The sequence below is a fragment of the Ctenocephalides felis genome, unplaced genomic scaffold (assembly GCF_003426905.1).
Source record: "Ctenocephalides felis isolate EL2017-DRISC unplaced genomic scaffold, ASM342690v1 CF-g0.4_SCAFFOLD_01604, whole genome shotgun sequence".
NCBI lineage: Eukaryota > Metazoa > Arthropoda > Insecta > Siphonaptera > Pulicidae > Ctenocephalides > Ctenocephalides felis.
Window position 1 is genome coordinate 25447267 of NW_020537758.1, and position 24264 is coordinate 25471530.

The 24264-nt window shown below is 30.5% G+C and overlaps 1 protein-coding gene and 3 long non-coding RNA genes across 5 annotated transcripts; 3 read left to right on the forward strand and 1 right to left on the reverse strand.

The window, feature by feature from the left end:
• The first annotated feature begins 44 nt into the window (after positions 1–44).
• Positions 45–337, forward strand: LOC113372568. The gene is made up of 3 exons (XR_003366774.1): positions 45–74; positions 136–206; positions 271–337. It is a non-coding gene; the product is annotated as an uncharacterized LOC113372568 (long non-coding RNA).
• Positions 338–409: 72 nt separating this feature from the next.
• On the forward strand, positions 410–706 carry LOC113372569. The gene is made up of 3 exons (XR_003366775.1): positions 410–466; positions 530–599; positions 665–706. It is a non-coding gene; the product is annotated as an uncharacterized LOC113372569 (long non-coding RNA).
• A 6110-nt stretch (positions 707–6816) lies between these two features.
• Positions 6817–10120, reverse strand: LOC113372567. Of its 2 annotated transcripts, XR_003366773.1 has the most exons (15): positions 9981–10066; positions 9535–9606; positions 9258–9460; positions 9178–9183; positions 8395–8579; positions 8242–8288; positions 8123–8180; positions 7994–8064; positions 7861–7931; positions 7732–7802; positions 7599–7668; positions 7472–7541; positions 7339–7408; positions 7022–7274; positions 6817–6959 (listed from the first exon to the last, which is right to left on the reverse strand). It is a non-coding gene; the product is annotated as an uncharacterized LOC113372567 (long non-coding RNA). The 2 variants fall into 2 exon arrangements; XR_003366772.1 differs by lacking the exon at positions 9535–9606 and having other exon boundaries at positions 9981–10120.
• An 11510-nt stretch (positions 10121–21630) lies between these two features.
• LOC113373561 (endoplasmic reticulum junction formation protein lunapark-like) lies at positions 21631–23864 on the forward strand. The gene is made up of 4 exons (XM_026613852.1): positions 21631–22030; positions 22392–22528; positions 23028–23251; positions 23702–23864. Exons 1-4 carry the CDS (start codon positions 21631–21633, stop codon positions 23862–23864), a joined length of 924 nt encoding a protein of 307 aa, XP_026469637.1.
• Positions 23865–24264: the final 400 nt, after the last annotated feature.

Below are 24264 nucleotides of genomic sequence, written 5' to 3' on the forward strand. Positions count from 1 at the left end.
CAGGTCCTTTTAACTACCACTGCTCTGCACACTGACTCACTTCACCAGGAATCGCTCTGGAAATATTTTATGAAGTACGTTTCATCCATAATCAGTATAAATGTAAACAATAAATAATATGTTAACATTTTTCAGGTCCTTACAACTACTGCTGCTCTGCAATCACACTACTTCACCAGGAATCTTTCCAGAAACATTTTTACCAGGTATGTGTTTATCCATACCAGCATAAATGCAAACATTCCTAAAATGATTCTTTTTTTTTTTCAGGTTCATTCAACTACTGCTGCTCTGCACACTGACTCCTTCAACAGGAATCTTTCCAGAAACTTTCACCAGGTATGTGTTATCCATACCAGTCTGAATGCAAACATTCCTAAATGATTTTTTTTTCAGGTCGTTTCAACTACTGCTGCTCTGCACACTGACTCCTTCACCAGGGATCGCTCTGAAAATATTTTATGAAGTATGTTTTTATCCATAATCAGTATAAATGTGAACATTAATATCATGTTTATTTTTTTTCCAGGTCCTTTCAACTACCACTGTTCTGCACACTGACTCCTTCACCAGGAATTTTTCCAGAAATATTTTACCAGGTATGTGTTTATCCATACCAGTATAAATGCAAACATTTTAGAAATGTTTCTTTTTTTTTTTGCAGATCTTCTCAATCCAACTATTACTGCCCTGAAGCTCTAACATCGAGTTTAAAATACTCATTCAAATGAATGACTCGCAAGTGGTTTTTTTTAATAACTTCCTATAATTATGCATGATTAACTTAACTCTTATTAACTCAATAACATGACTAACCTCACTAACTTAATCAGTTATTATAAATACCACTTGTTGAGTTTTACTATGAAGGTTTTACTGAGTTTGCTTGGAAGACGGGCTGAACGATTAATCATGTAATTTATTATTATAGTATATTTTATTAGGCTTGTTACTAATTCATTGTTTTTGTTTATAGGGCAAACGACAACTTGAAGCCAAGTGGTCTTCAACTCTCAAATTTCTCATTAGTGAGAACAATCATTTGATCTACTAATTATGCTGTCCGTCCGTCCGTCCGTCCGTCTTTGCACCAAAGAAGATGCCTACTGTGATATATTGAGTAGTTAAGTGCATAAATGTTAATGAAATAATGAATAAATTTATTGTATTTAATTTAATTTGTTGTTTTAATTTAATTATGAGCCATTTTATGGCCAAATTACATTATGCTGTAACGTAAATTTCACAGATATTTAAACATATCCGAATTTTAAAAATTTGTGTTATTAATTATACTTATTGAGTGTACTTGTACGTGAAGAAAATTGTGTAAAACAGTTTGTTTACTGCTTGGGTGTGTTGAAATCTTGGTCAACTTCCTTATACCTTTGCTTTGTCTCGGCCAAAGTCTGCATCATTGCTTTGATTTGTAGTACTATTATACACTTGGCTCTCTTGATAATATTGAGAGAATATGCCTACCGTGATCTATTGAATAGTAAGTGCTTAGATGTTAATTAAATAATGAATAAATATATTATATTTAATTCAATGTATTGTTTTAATTTTATGCTGTAACGTAAATTACAAAGATATTTAAACATATCTGAATTTTAAAAAAATCTTGTGTTATTAATGATACTTATTGGGTGTACTTTTTAATGTAGACAATTGTGTAAAACAGTTTGTTTACTGCTTGGGTGTCTTGAAATCTTAGGCAATTTTCATATACCTTTGCTTTGTATCGGTCGAAGTCTGCGTTATTGCTTTGACTTGAACTATACACTTGGCTCTCTTGACAACATTGAATTGACTGAAAAATGTAGTTTTTTTTTTGACATATTTAAATTGACTGTAAAGCGTAAACTATACACTTAGCATTTTTGCAATCTCTTGTGTTCGAGTGCCTTAAACATTTAATGTGTCAGACCGATGACTTCTCAGAATTAAATATTGTTTTCTATTTCTCCTTCAAACGATGTACTTTTCTGAGCTGTAAATATAACTTAATTTCATATCATACTGTGTTAATACTATTATATCTTTTTCATTATTGTAATTGTAATAATAAATAAATATAATTGTATTATTAAATACTGTGATATATTGATTGGAAGTTTTGAATAAAACTAACTAAACTTTACTTGGAGTGTTTCATTTCACACCATTTTCAGTGATATGTATATATATTAGAAACACACCGTACGGGTACAGGTATTATAAACATAAGCATATTTGCTTATGTTTATATAAACTTTAATATACTCATTAATTCATTCTTCGACGAGGATGATCAATAAAGTTAATGTAGTTATAACTTTGGCCTACTGTTATTCATAATATACTACTATAATCTATACTATTATTCAAAGTGTTAACTAGTTCATTTTAATTAATATACTTCAAATATTGGTCAGTTTTACTTAACTTTGGACTTGTACAATAAAAATTAAGTTTTCAACTATGTTCTTTTTCTTAACTTTGGACTTGTACAATGAAAATAGAAGTTTTCAACTATGTTCCTTTTGCACAATGACATCCTCATTACTATTGAATATATTTTTACGTTTAATTAACGTAATTTTTACATCAATTACATTAATATTCCCACCATCTTCACTACTATAGCTATTATCTCTTTCCTTACTTTATACTACCTTACCTAATGCTTATCTACGTTGAGAACTGATACTTTTACTTTGCTTACCTTACCATGTCTCGAACCTGCTACCCCGACCTTTCCAGTGACTCTCACCTCCTAAAGCGCGATGCCACGACGATCACATTATTAAACCGTTACAAATTAGGTGATATTTTATATTTTAAACAAAAAAAAACTAACAGGTTATATGTCCAGAAAAAGTTGGGTTGGTATGACCTGTGTTGGCGTAATTGGTAGAGTGATGGCTTTGTACCAAAAAGGTACCGAGTTCGAATCATACTTTAGGACAAAAAAAAGACTGTTGTTCACGTCGTGGTATTTATTTATTGTTGTATAACACAAAGTTAATATTTAGATATAACAAACTAACAAGTCATGAGGCCGAAAAAAAGCGGTATCGACACGGTCTGTGCTGGCGTAATTGGTAGAGTGATGGCTTCGTACCGAAAGAGTGCTGAGTTCGAATCATACCTCGGGACAAAAAATGGAAAGCGTGGGATTTATTTATTGTAACATAGCACAAAGATAAAATTTAGATTTAATAAACTAAGATGTTATGAGGCCGAAAAAAAGCAGAATCGATGTGACCTGCGTTGGCGTATTGCTAGCGTGCTAGCTTCATGTCAACAGGGTACCGAGTTCGATTCATACCTCCGGACACAAAACGCAAAATAGCGTGGCTGTTGACGCTGTGGAACGAGGTATGCACGGAATCACATCCGTTCGAATTTGAGACCCCAGGCATGCTCCCCTCGATCTCGATTGAGAGGAGAGATACGCGCGAGAATCCCGCAACATCCCCTAATAAACCCCGCAGCATCCCCGAAAAGGGGAGAGGGGGGACTATAGGGGGGTGTGAGGTTCGCGAACCCGCGACCCTGTGGTCCCGCCCTCGAAAAAGGGAGAGGGGGGACTATAGGGGGGTGAGGGTTCCGCGCGACGACCACCACTGGGTCGCGCCGGTTGAAAAGCTGGGTGCGTCACGGGTTGGGTCGGTGTGCGAGTCCTTAGAGCACCCTCGAGTGCGATGATGGGGATGTGGGGTGAGGGAAATGCAGTGACGAGGGATAAAGGGGTGAAAAATATGAGGAGGGAGAGATAGGGATGGCGGGAGAGAGATAGGGGTGGTGGGAGAGACAGGGGGAGAGATAAGGGGGGGGGAGAGAATGGGGGAGAGAGATAAGGGAGGGGATAGATAGGGGGAGGAATGAGAGCAGGGGAGAGAGACGGAGGGAGGGATGGATGAGGAAGGAAGCGATAGGGAAGGAGACTAAACGCATTTTACATACATAACGATGTGTTACGTCCGCGCCCGTCGCTCCATCCATCCCTCCCACCGTCTCTCTCCCCCGCTCTCATCCCTCCCACTATCTCTCCCCTCCTTTATCTCTCTCCCTCCCCCTATCTCTCTCCCCTCTCATCTCTCCCCCTGTCTCTCCTACCACCCCTATCTCTCCCCCTATCTCTCTCCTGCCATCCCTATCTCTCTCTCCTCATATCTTTTCACCCCTTTATCCCTTCGTCACTGCATTTCCCTCACCCCACATCCCCATCATCGCACTCGAGGGTGCTCCGGGGACTCGCACACCGACCCAACCTGTGGCGCACCCAGCTTTTCAACCGGCGCGACCCAGTGGTGGTCGTCGCGCGGAACCCTCACCCCCCTATAGTCCCCCCTCTCCCTTTTTCGAAGGCGGGACCACAGGGTCGCGGGTTCGCGAACCCCACACCCCCCTATAGTCCCCCCTCTCCCCTTTTCGGGGATGCTGCGGGGCTTATTAGGGGATGTTGCGGGATTCTCGCGCGTATCTCTCCTCTCAATCGAGATCGAGGGGAGCATGCCTGGGGTCTCAAATTCGAACGGATGTGATTCCGTGCATACCTCGTTCCACAGCGTCAACAGCCACGCTATTTTGCGTTTTGTGTCCGGAGGTATGAATCGAACTCGGTACCCTGTTGACATGAAGCTAGCACGCTAGCAATACGCCAACGCAGGTCACATCGATTCTGCTTTTTTTCGGCCTCATAACCTCTTAGTTTATTAAATCTAAATTTTATCTTTGTGCTATGTTACAATAAATAAATACCGCGCTTTCCATTTTTTGTCCCGAGGTATGATTCGAACTCAGCACTCTTTCGGTACGAAGCCATCACTCTACCAATTACGCCAGCACAGGCCATGTCGATACCGCTTTTTTTCGGCCTCATGACTTGTTAGTTTGTTATATCTAAATATTAACTTTGTGTTATACAACAATAAATGAATACCACGACGTGAACAACAGTCTTTTTTTTGTCCTAAAGTATGATTCGAACTCGGTACCTTTTTGGTACAAAGCCATCACTCTACCAATTACGCCAACACAGGTCATACCAACCCAACTTTTTCTGGACATATGACCTGTTAGTTTTTTTTCGTTTAAAATATACAATATCACCTAATTTGTAACGGTTTAATAATGTGATCGTCGTGGCGTCGCGCTTTAGGAGGTGGGAGTCACTGGAAAGGTCGGGGTAGCAGGTTCGAGACATGGTAAGGTAAGCAAAGTAAAAGTATCAGTTCTCAACGTAGATAAGCATTAGGTAAGGTAGTATAAAGTAAGGAAAGAGATAATAGCTATAGTAAGATGGTGGGAATATTAATGTAATTGATGTAAAAATTACGTTAATTAAACGTAAAAATATATTCAATAGTAATGAGGATGTCATTGTGCAAAAGGAACATAGTTGAAAACTTCTATTTTCATTGTACAAGTCCAAAGTTAAGAAAAAGAACATAGTTGAAAACTTAATTTTTATTGTACAAGTCCAAAGTTAAGTAAAACTGACCAATATTTGAAGTATATTAATTAAAATATAGATTTAAAATATAATTAAAGTATAGATTATAGTAGTATTTTATGAATAACAGTAGGCCAAAGTTATAACTACATTAACTTTATTGATCATCCTCGTCGAAGAATGAATTAATGAGTATATTAAAGTTTATATAAACATAAGCAAATATGCTTATGTTTATAATACCTGTACCCGTACGGTGTGTTTCTAATATATATACATATCACTGAAAATGGTGTGAAATGAAACACTCCAAGTAAAGTTTAGTTAGTTTTATTCAAAACTTCCAATCAATATATCACAGTATTTAATAATACAATTATATTTATTTATTATTACAATTACAAGAATGAAAATGAATCAATCACATTATCATTTATGTAATAGTATAATTATATATTTTAGTATATATAATAGTATTAACACAGTATGATATAAAATTAAGTTATATTTACAGTTAAGAAAAGTACATCATTTGAAGGGGTAATAGAAAACATATAACGAATATTATATATAAACATTAAATGTTTAAGGCACTCCAACACAAGGGATTGCAAAAATGCTAAGTGAATAGTTTACGCTTTACAGTCAATTTAAACATGTCAAAAAAAAAACTACATTTTTCAGTCAATTCAATGTTATTAAGAGAGCCAAGTGTATAGTTCTACAAGTCAAAGCAATGACGCAGACTTCGACCGATACAAAGCAAAGGTATATGAAAATTGCCTAAGATTTCAAGACACCCAAGCAGTAAACAAACTGTTTTACACAATTGTCTACATTAAAAAGTACACCCAATAAGTATCATTAATAACACAAGATTTTTTTAAAATTCAGATATGTTTAAATATCTTTGTAATTTACGTTACAGCATAAAATTAAAACAATACATTGAATTAAATATAATATATTTATTCATTATTTAATTAACATCTAAGCACTAACTATTCAATAGATCACAGTAGGCATATTCTCTCAATATTATCAAGAGAGCCAAGTGTATAATAGTACTACAAATCAAAGCAATGATGCAGACTTTGGCCGAGACAAAGCAAAGGTATAAGGAAGTTGACCAAGATTTCAACACACCCAAGCAGTAAACAAACTGTTTTACACAATTTTCTTCACGTACAAGTACACTCAATAAGTATAATTAATAACACAAATTTTTAAAATTCGGATATGTTTAAATATCTGTGTAATTTACGTTACAGCATAATGTAATTTGGCCATAAAATGGCTCATAATTAAATTAAAACAACAAATTAAATTAAATACAATAAATTTATTCATTATTTCATTAACATTTATGCACTTAACTACTCAATATATCACAGTAGGCATCTTCTTTGGTGCAAAGACGGACGGACGGACAGCATAATTAGTAGATCAAATGATTGTTCTCACTAATGAGAAATTTGAGAGTTGAAGACCACTTGGCTTCAAGTTGTCGTTTGCCCTATAAACAAAAACAATGAATTAGTAACAAGCCTAATAAAATATACTATAATAATAAATTACATGATTAATCGTTCAGCCCGTCTTCCAAGCAAACTCAGTAAAACCTTCATAGTAAAACTCAACAAGTGGTATTTATAATAACTGATTAAGTTAGTGAGGTTAGTCATGTTATTGAGTTAATAAGAGTTAAGTTAATCATGCATAATTATAGGAAGTTATTAAAAAAAAACACTTGCGAGTCATTCATTTGAATGAGTATTTTAAACTCATTGATGTTAGAGCTTCAGGGCAGTAATAGTTGGATTGAGAAGATCTGCAAAAAAAAAAGAAACATTTCTAAAATGTTTGCATTTATACTGGTATGGATAAACACATACCTGGTAAAATATTTCTGGAAAAATTCCTGGTGAAGGAGTCAGTGTGCAGAACAGTGGTAGTTGAAAGGACCTGGAAAAAAAATAAACATGATATTAATGTTCACATTTATACTGATTATGGATAAAAACATACTTCATAAAATATTTTCAGAGCGATCCCTGGTGAAGGAGTCAGTGTGCAGAGCAGCAGTAGTTGAAACGACCTGAAAAAAAATCATTTAGGAATGTTTGCATTCAGACTGGTATGGATAAACACATACCTGGTGAAATGTTTCTGGAAAGATTCCTGTTGAAGGAGTCAGTGTGCAGAGCAGCAGTAGTTGAATGAACCTGAAAAAAAAAAGAATCATTTTAGGAATGTTTGCATTTATGCTGGTATGGATAAACACATACCTGGTAAAAATGTTTCTGGAAAGATTCCTGGTGAAGTAGTGTGATTGCAGAGCAGCAGTAGTTGTAAGGACCTGAAAAATATTAACATATTTATTGTTTACATTTATACTGATTATGGATGAAACGTACTTCATAAAATATTTCCAGAGCGATTCCTGGTGAAGTGAGTCAGTGTGCAGAGCAGTGGTAGTTGAAAGGACCTGGAAAAAAAATAAACATGATATTAATGTTCACATTTATACTGATTATGGATAAAACGTACTTCATAAAATATTTTCAGAGCGATTCCTGGTGAAGTGAGTCAGTGTGCAGAGCAGTGGTAGTTAAAAGGACCTGTGAAAACAAATTTTAGCAATGTTTGCATTTATACTGGTTATGGATAAACACATACCTGATTAAATGTTCCTGATGAAAGTCAGTGTGTGCAGAGCAGCAGTAGTTGAAAGGACCTGTAAAAAAAGGAATATTTTAGCAATGTTTCTTAATTTAATAAAAGTGTTTATGCGTTACCAAACAATCCCTCCTGATGGACTCTGTGCGGAGTTTGAATTTTCAATCTTCAATGAAAAAGATTTTATAAAAAAAATAAAATTAAATTAAAAAATTAACACTATATAAAAATAATGATAAGCTAAATATTGATTATTAGACACTTGAACTTACTTCTTATTCCTCGCATTTATTCATAAGTCTTTAAAAAGAATCTGTGGTCATAAAAATGTCAATGTTTGCTAAATCTAAGTTATGCATACTTTGAATGCTTTCCAAATATTTTCCAAAAATTTTCCAAATAATATTTTTCAAATATTTTCCTTGGTGTAATAATCATGATTGCCGATTAAATTTGCCTAAAAACAAATTATAAGGTTACGAATAGGTAGATCTAGAAAATATTATAATAAAGTATCATTGATCAATAAAATAAAATAAATGTAAACTGAATTTTCAGTCGATACTCAATCTGCTTGATATGATATGTTGTGGTTTTCATATGATTTCATCTTGATGCCCAGAAATATAATGTAGAAATTTACTAGTGGTTTGATAATTGCACTTGCTCTTATATGAAATGCATTAACATGTTCAAAACAGTGAAAATTAAAATGTAATGTAATATTTCAAATCCACATTGCATAAACTTAAGATTCAAACAACCACATTATTTTTTAGTAGTTGAATAGATTAGTGTTTGTTAGTATTTGTTAGTACTATATTAGATGAATGCAAATCATGCAAGTGGCTATTTGAATCATGAAAGCTAATGCAAATTTGTATAAGATAAAGCAAAAACTAAAAGTATAAACCAATTAATATCTTGGGTAAATTCACTGTTCAATAAATGCATTTGGTATGACCAAATACAATTGCAATAAAAACACAGTTAGTGCATTACAGTGACATGTAAACTGAAAGACTCTGCAAAAAATGCCACAAATTCAAACGTACCTGCACCTGTAAAATACAGAAGTTAGTATTAAATGTGATGAACATCTCAGATATATTATTAAATGATGTTGATACGTCACCAAATCTGTCTTCATGAACAAAGCAGTTGCTCCAGAGAAGCACAGAATAGTCTTTATCTGCATCTTCATTTTTAATCAAATTGTTAGAACTATTCTGTGTCATTTCCTTCTAGTAAATGAATAAAATAGTGCATGATCACAAAGCTGCTTTTTAAAATTCTTGATAACAATGATTATGGTCCAACATACACAATTCTTCTGATCTATAAATTGAAGTGAGTTAGCACATATTAATAATTTAAATAACACTTAATATTTAACTTAATACACAACTCACAAACTGATCAAGTCTCGATAATAAAAATGTTCATAAAGTAGCAGTTCAGATTTACTTTCACTTCGTATCTTTCTATTGAAGCAAAAACTTTGAAAAATACTATTTTATATTTGTATAAAGAATAGTGAATAAAAAAAAATATTATTCCCGGAAGTCTTATAACCGAATCCAAAATATTCGCAAATCACAATCACTTTTCGAATATATTGCACAAGGTCCGATAGTTTTGCGATTGTAAGATCTTGGTTAGTCAACAAAATAGTTTTATTTAACAGTAGACATTATAAAATGGAATATATCCCGTGTGCGTCTATGGCTCTAATACGACTTGAGCAAACTAAATAAATTGTAGCACATGTTAGACGTACGACTCAACACTGTCGAAAACGAAATGAAATCCGATTGAATCCGTAAAGCAAAATGTATTTAGCACAAGTACAACATACCAAAATATCTTCCAGACAGCAATAATAGGCAATAAGGGGACGTCTGTATTCCTCGATGTTTCTTCAACCAATTCCGATGAGGGAATGGAATTATGCCATGACATCCCAAAGACTGGCATAAACCTTAGATGTGCAAAAAGAACTTGTAGATGTGCGACTACAGTGCGTGCGAGTTCGTTTGGTCGAAGATGGCGCTGCATGTACTCGAGCGCCTCTTTGTTCGGAAATCCAACCAAGATTGGTTGGAATCATAGATAAAAGAAGAAGTAAAATATATAGAAATAATAATATAATAGAATATATAATATTATATAGAAATAATAATATATAAAATAATGATATATAAAATAATAATAATATATAGAAAAGAAGAGTATATGGTTGGAATCTTTATTTTAACAACAGTAAAACCAATAATTTAAATAAAATAACATCTCTTCATATCTATATTGATACTCGATTTTTTTAAGTAAGTACTCTATTAATTTACACTGCAAGTTTTTAATTGTTGTGAATTTAAATTATTAAAAAAAAACAGGTTTTGTTAAAGTTTGTTGCATTATGTTGATTTAACTATGCTTTTAAGAGAATTTAAAATAAAAATTGAAAATTAAATATTGAAGTAAGTACTGATTTATTTATGCATTATTAGTAGCATTTACTTATTCCATTTACTAACAAACTCTTTACTTCATAGAAAATATTGATAAAATGAAATATTGCTTTCTTAATTGCCTATTTCTTACCATAAAAAATCTTTTAGTTTTTTTATTTTCGGATAAGTTCGCTCTCTCAAATTCATATTGAACAATCATCACACAATCATCTAGTTAAGTTCTGATTGCAGGTAAACATTAAGAAAAAATTAAACGAAAGTCATGAATATTTTGTGATATGAATACGATGTGAAAAAATTAATTAAAACCCGATTTCTGGAGTTACTGTAAATGAAAACTTTAGGAATCACAATAAAATAAAAATATTTTATACTCGATGCCATGGTAACTTGAACGATTTTTGCCCGACTGAAGAAAACTGACAACTAAAGGTAATTAACAATATTATTTCTAAAGTACCCACTTCATGAGGGTCCTCCTATTATGCCATGTTGTCATGATCAAGTCCAAAAGTAAAAGCATTGATATTGGCCAGATTTTGGCCAATGGTCAGATCGCCCATAGATTTATATAAAGATGTTCAACTGCAAAGTTTTAAAGCGCTCATTTTAAATGTTTTATTAGTTTAATAATAAATTAATGTAACAAATCATAAATAAAGGAAAAGTATATGTTGTTACGCCTTAAATATACAGATAAATTTGCTGTTTATTATGAATGAATTGAAGTTTTCTCTTGTTTTTTATATGAATTCAATATTTTTCAAATATTAATTAGGTATGATTACCTAAAATAAAACAACAATTTTGCGCATTGACTAAATTTGTTAAAATGATGATTTAAAATTATAATATATATATATATATATATATATATATATATAATCCTGCCAGATTATATAAGTTATTACCCTAAAATTGCATTAAAACTATCATTTATAAACACCAATAATTTACACAATAATTAACAATTGTGAGTAATACTGTAGCAACATTCAACAACAATTCTTTTATATGCAGAGACTAAGCATTTGCACTGTCAACAGTTTTGATCCCGAAACTATTCTGATTAGATAACAATAGGTAAATTTTATTATCATCTGGTAACGAATCAAAATTTTGGGGCATTTTTCACAATATATAAGTGACCTCACAAACAATGTCATACCATTGTGTACTTGGAGCTCTTATCGACGTTGCGGAGGTAGGTGTTTCAAGAGTAATTTATATTATGTAACAACTTTATATGTTTGGTTTAAAATACGTGGTATGTTTGTGATTTGATTGTTCCAGGGGCGGACTACTACGGAAACTTATTGTGCATTAGTTTTGTGATATTATACTATCATTTTTTAATTAATAATTTGATTTTATATTTTTTATATTCACTTATTTTTATCCATCTGGGTTGTTTGTGTCCAAACTTTTTATTTTTCTGTTCTGTTTATGTGAGGACTTTAATTCGAAATATTTATCGTTATTGTTTATCGTAATAATTTTATCGTATAATTAATTAATTTTTAAAGCCGGGTTTGCGCGTTTGTAATACGTTCCTATCGCTTACCCCCCACGATAGGTTCGTGTAGTTTGCGATTTAATATTCAATTAATTTAATATATTAATTTTTTTCTTACTTGCCGGTGTATGGTTACTTGCAAAGTTTTCCCAGAGCGGCGCAACGCCATACACATTAATTTTTAATTAGTACCATTTGTATATATATATATATATATATATATATATATATAATGTACAATTATCTGTTTTTAATTTTTTTTATCATTAGTTATGTTACGCTATACATGAATGCAAACAACTCATCTAAAAATTTGAAATTCGATTTGTTCATTAAATCACATATTTTTGACAAATTTGTTTGCTTTTGCATAGTTATGTAATGAACGCGATTTGATCAATTGTATATAAAATTTGTATGGTGGCACAATAGGTTTCCCTGGAAGGAGAAATATGAAAGGTGCCGTATTTAAGTTAAAAATGAAGGTATGGATTTACAAAACCTTTAAGAATTATGTATATAATTAATGAAATAAATATTTATTTTAGCGTAAACGGGTCTTCACAATTTATACCAGGAATATAATTACCAAGAATTACTACTACAACCGATAGATGAATGTGTGCATCACCCCTGTTTTATATACCAGGACACTAGAATGGGCTAAATCACTACCAGGCGGAGGTTATGTAGAGGTTTTTTCGTATTAGTTACAATTATACTTAAGTTAGTTATAAGTGTATAATTTTTAAATATTATTACCGGGGCCCCGTTTGTATGCTAATTCTATTTTTAGGGGTATATGTGTTTTTTAATCTCGTTTCAGAATTATTTTCTAAAAGATTCCTAGAAAACTGCGTACTCAAGACCACCGCAAGTCCACTGAAAGTTATGCACGCAATTATTAAATTAATTAAATATATTAATCGAACATTTTTTGTTTCAGAGTTGTCGGCAACTTTCCAAGAAGATTACCAAGGAAAATCTGCTCAAGACCAAATAATACGAACAGAAGACATCTACCGAATTGGACAATACGTGAAAAAATGAAGTTAAGTGAAATATGAGACTTTGGTTATATTGTATTAATATTATTATTATTATTAGATATTTACTTATATTGTATTATTACTATTGTATTATATTAGTACTCAATCAAGATTAAGTTAGTGGGAATTTTTTACATATTTTTTTATGTTCGGTCGTACATTTTTTTACGGTTGTTCGCGTATCTTTGTTTAGAGCTCAAACGGGGTGGCGTCTGGAGGAACCTTTCTTTTATTTTTCGCGCTTTTCTGTAAAACTTCAACTAATAATTACAAATCACCAAATGATTTGTCCATAAACTTCATAGGCTGGGAACCTATGAAGTTTTTTTTTCAGTAGTTGCATGGTGGATCGAGGGGGGTACATCATGTAAATACATTTTTTTTTTTGTAAATTTACGATTGCAATTTTAATGTTAAAGTATAATTGTTATTATAATGTTTTCTTCTTCACGAGAGGTTCTTTCGCTTTTAAAAATCGCAATTGTTGGGTTAACATTAGGACATATCGCGGAGTTCTTTAAGCGTTACATTCGTGTCAGTTAGGTATAATTAGCATGCAAGTTAGGTATAATTAGTTTATAAGTTAGTTTAGGTGGATTAGGGCTGCAAAAATCGATACTTAGTAGTATTTACACCATATCCATTTCATCTGAAATGTTAGAAACGTAAATATGAATAGAAGTATCTATTTCTGTGGCGACACCACATTAAAAAAAACGCGCCTGGCAACTTTACCTCATGGGTGGCGAGGAAAAGAGTTGCACTCTAGTTATAAGTATAATTGTCATAATTAAAATAATTATATAATTATTTTTGATAAATATACACAAATGTATCAATACATGTTTCACTAATAATAATAATAATAATATACTTGTATCGAAAAGTCTTAAAAATAAAAACATTAACTAATCTCTGCTTCTTAATTTGTTATTTTTATATTTTTTTTTTACAGAAGTTATCAGTAAATAATGGATTATTATTTATATATAATAACTTTTAATTATCAATCATTACAATTTTAAATTGACAATGAAATGTAGCTGCTTTTACATCACTGGATTTTATAATTTTAAATCTGCAAAAGATTTAATTTATAAATCCATGGAAAAAGTTGTATTCTAGTTATAAGTATAACTATAAAAATTATTTAGATCATTATTTTAATCAATTTTTATAAAGTTATCAGTATATTATATATTACAAAATAGTGTAGAAAAATCTTGAACAATAAAAATTAACAAATTGATCTTTGCCATTTAACTTGGCGAATACATGCCAGTTACAGTTACATAAGTTTATAGATATCCATTTTTTTCAGGAAAAAAATAATATTAATTATCAATGATTGAAGTTTTGAATTGACACTATTGACAGTGAAATATAGCTACTAGGCAGTTCAAAATAGACCTTCGTTGTGAACACATCGGATTATATAAGAGCAATAATAAAAACATTTAATAAATACCAGGCTTGCCTGCCTGGCTGTGCGTGTGTTTTGTGTTTAAAGTGCAATATATAATACAAAATGGAGAGTATTAAGCAAGTTAATACACTCCTTTTTAATTTTAAAGTAATAGAAGGAGCAATTGCTCCATTAAAAGTACATATGTGGTTAAGAAAAATCCTTGAAAGTATATTCGAAGACATAAGTTGCATTCATGGAATCGCCATGGAAAGTAAAATATTAAATGTCAAATTTAATAATGCGGAAATCATAAGTAAAATTAAAAATAAATACGAAGCAAATATTAAGTACAAAGATGAAAACAATCAAAGTTACGAAATAGAATTTAGTGAACCGAAAAAACCTCCGAAATGGATTAAACTTCTAAACGTTCAGTGGGAGATTTCAGAAGATTATATTACAAAAATTATGTCAGAATATGGGAGAGTTTTAAAATATCAGGAAGATATGTGGTCTGGAGAAAACATAATTAACTGTTACACGGGAAACAGAACATTCCTTATGGAACTCACAAAAGAAATACCTGATAGCATTAAAATTAATGGAAAAAATACAACAATAATTATAAAAGGACAGCCAAGGAAATGTTTTAAATGCGGAGAAATAAATCATATGAAAAAAGATTGCACAGTAAATACGAGAATAAATGAAAGACTAAAATATGTTGAAAAAATTAATCCTGCAATATATAATAAAGAAGATAATATAATTGAGGAAACTGTATACCAAAAAGACGAAAATAAAATCAAACAAAAAGATCATGAGAAAAATGAAGAATACAATAGTTATAAAAAAGAAGAAAATAGAATAATTATTAATAAAAGAAGTATTGTTACAACGGCAAATAAAATAAAAAAATCGATAAAAATAGATAAGAAGAAAAATCATAACAATGAAATTGAAATAACACCAAAGAGAAATAAAATAATAACAACTTCTACTCCAAATACAGATGAAGTAATAAATCAAATCATTAGAAGATTTGATATAAAAGCACCAAGTTTGTCATCTGATGTATTGTCAAATAATCCCAATGAAAAAATGATAATTGAACAAGACGAATCTTTAAAGTCAAATAAAGAATATGGTGAAAAACCCGAAGAGGATTTAAACAAACAAATAACAAAATTATAAACAATATAAATAAAAATAAAACAAATATACTATTTAATAAACATGGATAATTACAAAATAAGAAACTTAGCAACAATAAATATAAATGGTATAAGGAGTTTAACAACAAAAATCTTATTAAAAAAATTCATAAGAGAATATGATTTAGACGTTATTATGTTACAAGAAATAAATGAAGACGATTTTAATTTTTTTAAGCCATATGAAAGCATCATAAATTTAAATGAGAATCAAAGAGGAACAGCAATCTTGATAAGACCTGGTATAAAATTTAAAAATATACTATTGCATGAAAATTCTAGAATAATAGGAGCAAAAATAGATGAAATAAATTTCATCAATGTATATGCACATGCTGGGAATGGTTTTAAAGCCGAAAGAGAAAAATTATTTGAAGATGAAATAGGCAGTATATTTAGAAATAATACATCAAATGTAATTATAGCAGGAGATTTTAACTGTGTTATTAACGCAAAAGACCAAAAAGGCCGAACAAATAATAGTGCGGCCTTAAAAAGATTAGTGAATCAGCTTAAACTAAAAGATGCATGGGAAGAAAAACATAAGAATGAATCAGGATACACATTTCTCAGAGGCGATTCTGCATCTAGATTGGACCGGTTCTATGTAGATTCAAATATAAGTAACAAAATTATAGACTGCAAAACGGTACCGATAGCTTTTTCCGACCATAATGCTGTAATTCTGAAAATAAAAGCATCTTCATCAATACCCTTATTAGGAAAAAGCTATTGGAAAATGAACTGCAAAATATTAAAATCAGAGGAATTTGATAATAAATTTATAGAAGAATGGAAATTAATTGAAAAAAAATATCCGCCTAATAAAATAATAGAATGGTGGCAAAAAAAAGCAAAACCCAAAATTAAATATATAGCAAAAAGTATTTCGATACAGAATGCCATAGATTTTAATAACACAATCAGTTATTTTGAGCAAGTATTAAACGAGGCTGTCTCAATTCATAAAGAAACCGGAGGTATGTGGGAAATAATTAAAGAAATAAAAGCAACGATTAGAAAATTATATGATTTAAAAAATGAAGGTATCAAAATAAGATCAAGAACACAAACAATAGCAGAAGAGGAACGTTTAACAATATACCAAATAGCGAAAGAAAAGAAAAATGGAGAAAATAAATATATTAAATCGATGTATAACTCGGAAAACACTTTATTACAAAACAATATAGATATAATGAAAGAAATGGAAAAATCATATCAATATTTCTATAAAAAAGAATCAATACCAAACATAGAAAACCTTGCTATTTTGGAAAACTACAATAAAAATATTAACATTATTTTCAATGAGAATTTAAGAAATAAGATTACAGAAGAAGAAGTAAAAGAAGCAATAAAATCTGCAAATGATAATAGGACCCCCGGTATAGATGGAATTCCATATGAATTTTATAAAAAATATGAACAAAGTTTTACACCTCTTCTTGCAAGAATGTTTAATGAATTTTTAAGTAATCCAGAATACATAAATAAAGAGTTTACAGAGGGAATAATCATCCTTATACCTAAAGTAAAAAATCCAAATTATACAGATGATTACAGGCCAATAACGCTCCTAAATTGTGATCTAAAATTGTTTTCAAAAATTTTAGCGAATAGAATTAAAAACAGCATACAAAATGTAATAAATGACGGTCAATCCTGTTGTATAGATGACAGAAATATTATTAATAACTTAACAACAGTTAGAAATTTAGTATCTTGTTATAATACAGAAAAATATAAACAAGCAGGTCTATTAAATATTGATTTTAAGAAAGCATTTGATATGATGTCACATGAATACCTGTTTCAAGTTCTCCAGAAAATAGCAATACCTGACAAAATCACAAAGGTTATAAAATGTTTATATAAAAATGCATCATCAAGATTGCAAATAAATGGAAACTTGTCAACAAGTATAAAAATTGAAAGATCAGTAAGACAAGGTTGTCCGTTATCAATGGTACTTTTTATAATCGGCTTAGATCCCTTGCTGGAACAATTAAGTATACAATTAGAAGGTGAAAAATTAATAAACAAACATATAAAAGTACTAGCATATGCTGATGATGTATCTATAATCATAAAATCAAATGATGAAGAAAAAAAGACACTGAAAACCATAGAATCATACTGTGAATGTTCAGGTGCTAAAATAAACAAAAACAAATCAACATATCTGCCACTTGGTTCAAAATGGAAGAGAGAAACAAATAATATACCAGAAAAATCAGAAATTAAATATTTAGGGATGTTAGTCAGCAACAAATTAAATGTAATGATAAAAAAAAATTGGGATAAAATATTAAATAGTATAAGGATAACTTTGAATATAGAACTCTCCAGGAGACTAAATATAATACAAAAAATATGGCATGTAAATCAGTTTGCTTTATCAAAAGTGTGGTATATTGCACAAGTTTTGCCAATGAAAAAGGTTTACTCACAAAAAATTGAAGCATTGCTAGGGTTTTATATATGGAATGGACACAGACTTCGAATTAATAGAAAGCAACTCAAACTAACACAATTAGAAGGAGGTCTGAAACTAATATCAACCAAGGAGAAATGCGAAGCCTTACTCATTAAAAATATGATTAAACAAATAAATGAAAAGCAAGTCAATGGTGAATTTTTGCAATTTTGGCAAGAAAATAATAAATTACTGAAAATAATTTAAAATGAATGCAAAATTATTAATGAAAATTGTATATGGATCACGGAGAAGCCGAAAACAAAAGAAATTTATAACAAATTACTGGAAAATTTCACTCCTAAAATAATGGAAAAAAAACACACCATAATTGGAAAAACATATGGAGGAGTATAGAAAACAAAAATATTCCTTCAGAATGGAAAACAACAAATTATTTGATAGTAAATGAATGCATTGCAATGAACGCAAAACTTTTTAGAATAAAAATGAGTAGCACAGAAAAATGTGAAAAATGCAATAAGGAGGAAAATGCCTTACACTATTTAACTGAATGTGGTAAAAAGAAAATTATATGGGATTGGATGAAAACAAAATTAAAAATCTCGAAAATAGATGTAACTGAAGATGACGATAAACTTATCAAAATAGATATACAATATAAATCAAAAGAAGAAAAAGATGTTAAAATTTTGGCTGCTATCTGGAATCTTATATAATTTATATCATGGTTTTGAAGAAATAACACTCATTGAGAGGAATTTAAGAGAAAAAAGGAAAGAATATTTTTTGAAAAATAGTTATATAAATCCACTTATGTATAAAATATTGTAAAATAGAATGTATATATTTATTTATGTAAAAAAAAAAAAAAAAAAAAAAAAAAGTACTTTACTGGATTTTATACTCAAATCGACTGAAAAAGATTAAATTTGTATAACTCATGGCAAAAACTTGTATTCTAGTTATAAGTATAACTAGTTGGTGTTGGTATTTTGCCTTAAGGCAAGTTACATGAACTTTCCGATATGTGTAAATAATTCGAAGTGGATTTATTACATATGTTTGAAAACGAACGATCACGTTAACTCAGAGTATTTTCTACAAGCAAATTTTCAAAAATCTATTATTTTTATAAATGAACCAGTTTCCATATCAAATACTCTATCGTTATACCCAAGTAAATCGTCTAATATTAATTTTGAAGAATGTCAAAAAATAAAAACTACTAATTTTCTCAAATTTTTATGAATTTTAAAATTAAACTACTTTTCGTAAGGTCCTAATATTTCAGTAAGTTCTATAAGACCATGATATATATCACCAAAAAAAGTTCCATAAAAATTGGCTTAAATCTTTTTTAACAGTTAATTACAAAAAAACTGCTAGGTAGATTTTCACCTAAAACTAATCAGTATCATTCTCAATTAATATGATTCAAAAGTTTTTGATTTTTTGATTTGATTCGGTAGTATAAGCTTAAATGTGGACGAAAAGTTTAACGCTTTTTTCCTATTTTCAAAGAAACAGCTCGGTCGATCGTCGCACAAAACTGAGAAACGATAATCTTTAGCGAGATACATCAAATGACTTTTAAATTTTTGAAATCGGTTCAGGCGTTTTTGAGCAAACGTCGATGAAAGTTCTAATTTTGACAAACACCAAAAAAACGATACTCATTTTTACAAACTTTGACGAATTTTTAAAATTAAACGACTTGTCGTAGGGCCGTAATATTTTAATATGATCTATAAGACTATGGTATTTACCGTCAAAAATACGAAACCCTAAGTGAACGACTTTGTTTTATATGTTACTAATCTTTTATTGAAAACACTATTTTTCCCTCAACCCGCCTCTATCTGGCACAATCAAAACACACCAGCACATGCATCTATCAAATTCCCGGGCGGGATTAGTTATAGGCGTTCCATTTCCGAACACCGCCTCTGCAAGGCCTCGATTTGTTCGTGGAAGGGGGCACCACTTGAAGGGAGCCCCCGCTGTTCAATCAATTCGAGGGCCCCCCGATCTAACGAGCTCCACGTGATTGCGTACACGCTGTCTTTGCAAGTGTGAGCACGCGCGCGATCTGAATGATCTGTGTTGATTTGATCGTAGATAATTAATTATCGTTAATTGCTCTTGATTATTTTTGTATTTTGACTTGAAAATATATCAGGATAAAAGGATTTATATTGCGTCTTACCTAGAACTTTTTAGTGCTGAGATTGGTTTCAAATTTGTATTATTTTACTAAACCATTCAAGGTGGGACATTAATATACTTGATTCTTTAAGTGCTATTTTATTTATGGTGAAAATGGATTTGAAGAAAGATGTGAGTGCAAATGAATTATGTGTTAATAGATCAGAATCCATGTCGGAAAAATCAAGCGAAAATTCAAGACCTGCTAGAGGAGTTCTTTCTATCAGCAGCATCATGGACCACCAGACTCATTTAGGTCAGTTTTAAAATAGTTTTTCAATTAAATAATAATATACTTGAATTAAACTGTAACGCCATGATCAATAATGAGGATGATCGGTGATTTATTGCAAAAAAGCACTGAAATTTGCTCGGAAAATATTATGTCTAGAATTTAGAATTGAATTCTGGATTAAATGGTAATTTGAAATAGGTTCAAAAGTTCAAAATATATAGCAAATTTGTGTTTTTAATAAAAAATACTATATAATTTTTCATTTGACATTTATGAAATTCTTTCTTATTCATATGAAACTTAGTCCACTCTATCAAAAATTTGCAAAATTTAATACGACAAAGATTATGAAAATTTTATACATCCTATGCATATTTGTAGATTATATTATATTTTTAGAGAATTGCATTTACAATAACATATCGAAATTATATCAAGGATAGTCACAAAATTACCGAATCAATTTTTATTATAATTTAAAAAAATATTTCCAGCCTTATTGAATAGATAAAACCGTAAGAATTTTCATATGATTTGAGACAATAAGTAACTTTTTAAAGGTCAACTCCTTGATTCTACTTAATTTTTTTCATACAATTAATGAATATTCCCTATTAATTCAAAAAAAGATTTCAGATGCATTTCAGAATGTTTGTTATTAGAGTAAATATTATACTTGATTTGTATTATACGATTAATAGAAAGTGAAATGCTACCCAGAATAATAGCCATTATCAAAAATTGAATATTTTCGTAGTACGTCACTATTTGACATATTCAAAAATTCCACTACATTATGTCAAAGTGGTATTAAAATTTATTAATTATGTCAAAGTGGTATTAAAATTTGTTTATTTAAAAATTACTATAAATTATTTATAATGTATAGATTACCCTGCTTGATATTTTTATCGCGTATTTATTATTAAAAAGCTTAAAAAAGTGTCTCCGTTTCGAATTTAAAATGGGTTCTATGTTGGCAAGTTTGGCGCATGATAAAGAACCACCCTACGAAGCTTTGCAAAATTTAGAACAAAGAATAATTGCTACAGAAGAAATAATGAGAGATTCTCAAATCCGTTACCAGAAAATCCTTCAAAATCTGATGATAATGTCCTTTTTGTTTTATCTGATATCATGTTTAGCGATTTATGTCTACTTCTCGCCTAAATCTTGGCTGGAATTTTCCTTCTACGTTTGTCCTTTGATGGTGGCGTGTCCTATGGGGATGACAATTGCGAAAAAAGTAGTCACTTTGTATTATAATATAAAGTGGAATAGTTATTCAAGGGTAATGGATGATCTGTTGCAGCAGAAAAAGCTGATTTTGGAAGAAGTTATGGAGAAAGAGAACTATAGAACCGGTAATTACTTTGAGTTAGATCAGTTTTAATTACGAAATCTTATTACTGGAGAGTTTCGGTGAAAATAAAAATGCTTTGCTAAAGAGGTGAATGTACCTTGCTAAGTACCTTTTGGGCAGCGTGTTTTGGATAAATACTAAATACAAATATAAGAAATATCAAAAATCAATCAAAATTTAGTGATATTAAACATAAAAGATAAAAATAGATAAAAAATTTAGTATCAGTCTAAATGAAAATAAGTAATTTAAATAAAATATAAAATTGGTCGATAAGACCGAAATAATGACTTATGTAGTATCAGTAAGAATAATCCATCCGTTTTCTATCTATATAATGAACATATAAATATTTTCCCCAGCAAAAGATCTACTCGAACGTTTTAGTTCTGGGCCTTTGACAAAAAGTTTGGCCGGCCAATCGGTCCAGTCAATCAGAAGTATGAGTTCCACGTGCGCAAAAGAAGTCGAACTGTCCTCGGTTTCAGCTCATAGTCTGGTGAGACTTCATATAATAATAATAATTCAAAAAATATTACATAAAATCAACAAGAAAAAATATAGATCATTTTGAATATTGATCTACTTAATATTTCACACACCAGTTTTCTTACAATTCTAATTATGGTGGCCAGTTTGGGCACCAAAACTATCATCATGCTAAGTTTCATTGAAATCACAGACGAGCAACGAAAGGATACTATTTTCTAGTAGCCATATAAATTTACTGAAAAGCATTATTATTGAGATCGTGCAAAGTAATATTTCTGTCCAGTTTTAATGAACATACCGCTCTACTCATACTTCTAGAAATTCTTTGAAGCTAATTGATAAATAAAAGTTTTATAAAAATATTAATTTTATATATCTGATGTCAATAGTTCTTCTATTGAACTGGGAATTAAATGAATTTGCTCAGGGTTTGCTCAGGGTTTGTGATTGAACTTCTAACTTTTATTAGTTTGGTAAATGTAAAATTCAACTTCCATCATAATCAGGGTCGTCGCACAAGTTCGAAACCCCTGAACGAAAAAACCCCTGAAATAGTACCATCCAGATTGCTTCCTCGTCCAATATTATCATCACATGGTACATTTTTAGACAGATTAGTAGATTTTATTGCAAAAGACGGAGCTTCGAATCGTTTCGCCATGATTTGCCCACTTTGCCATAATCACAATGGCATGGCGCTACAGGAGGAATTTGAATATCTTTCTTACAGGTGGGATTGATTGATGTAAATATCTTTTTTCCAAAAATCTATTTTGTGAATGTAAGAACTTGAGCCTATTTTCTGAAAGTGTTTTCTAAAAAACATTATTTACACCCTTTATACGCCGAACGAAATAATATAGCTCTCAATTAAGTAGTAAAAGCGTTTGAAAATGCTATAATAATATATCAATAAAAAAAAATCTGACTTTAAATTAATGAACAAAATATTTATTTGTAAATAATATGGATAAAAGAAATACATAAAATTTTAAATTAACTCAATATTATTATTAATAGCTTTCAAAATTGTATGTTCTTCAGTAAATAGATAATAACTACCAATATTTTAAAAAAGAAATATTATATTTTGTAATTCTATATAACGCTGTTAAATACCAAATATTGAAATTAAACTTGGTTAAATAATAATTATTATTCTAATTTTTGCACTGAGCAGGTGTGCATTTTGCGGTGCTTTTAATCAAGCGAAAAAAACAAAACCAACGGCCCCTGGTTTGGGGTCCTCGGACCTCCAAAATTATTATCCGGTTCCGGAAAGCAGCAAGGCTATATGCGGAAAAATGAATACACCAACACAATTAACACCGCATCAAGATTAATATTCATTGTTAGATATAAAAAACATAATTTTGAAATAAAAGATCTATTTCACAAGGCATTGGTTGAATATTGGTCAAGGATTTTTTTTCCATTAATTAGATTAAAAAAACAAGGATATTTTTATTTAGAGCTCCATTTTATTAAGTCAAAACCGGGGCGGCGATTTTAGTTATATTTTTACGGAACGTGGGGCGAGGACTTTAAAATAATAAATGCTATTTAAGGGCACAATAAAAAATAGTGTTCTATATGAATAATTTTTTTTAAGTCAGAGTCGTGGATTTTTGGTAAAGTTATTATTATCGATTATATGTAATACTTTTTATCTATAATTTATCAATTAATTTTTGAAAAAAAAAACCATGACAGTTCCGAAAAAAAAAACTAACTCCGGGACAA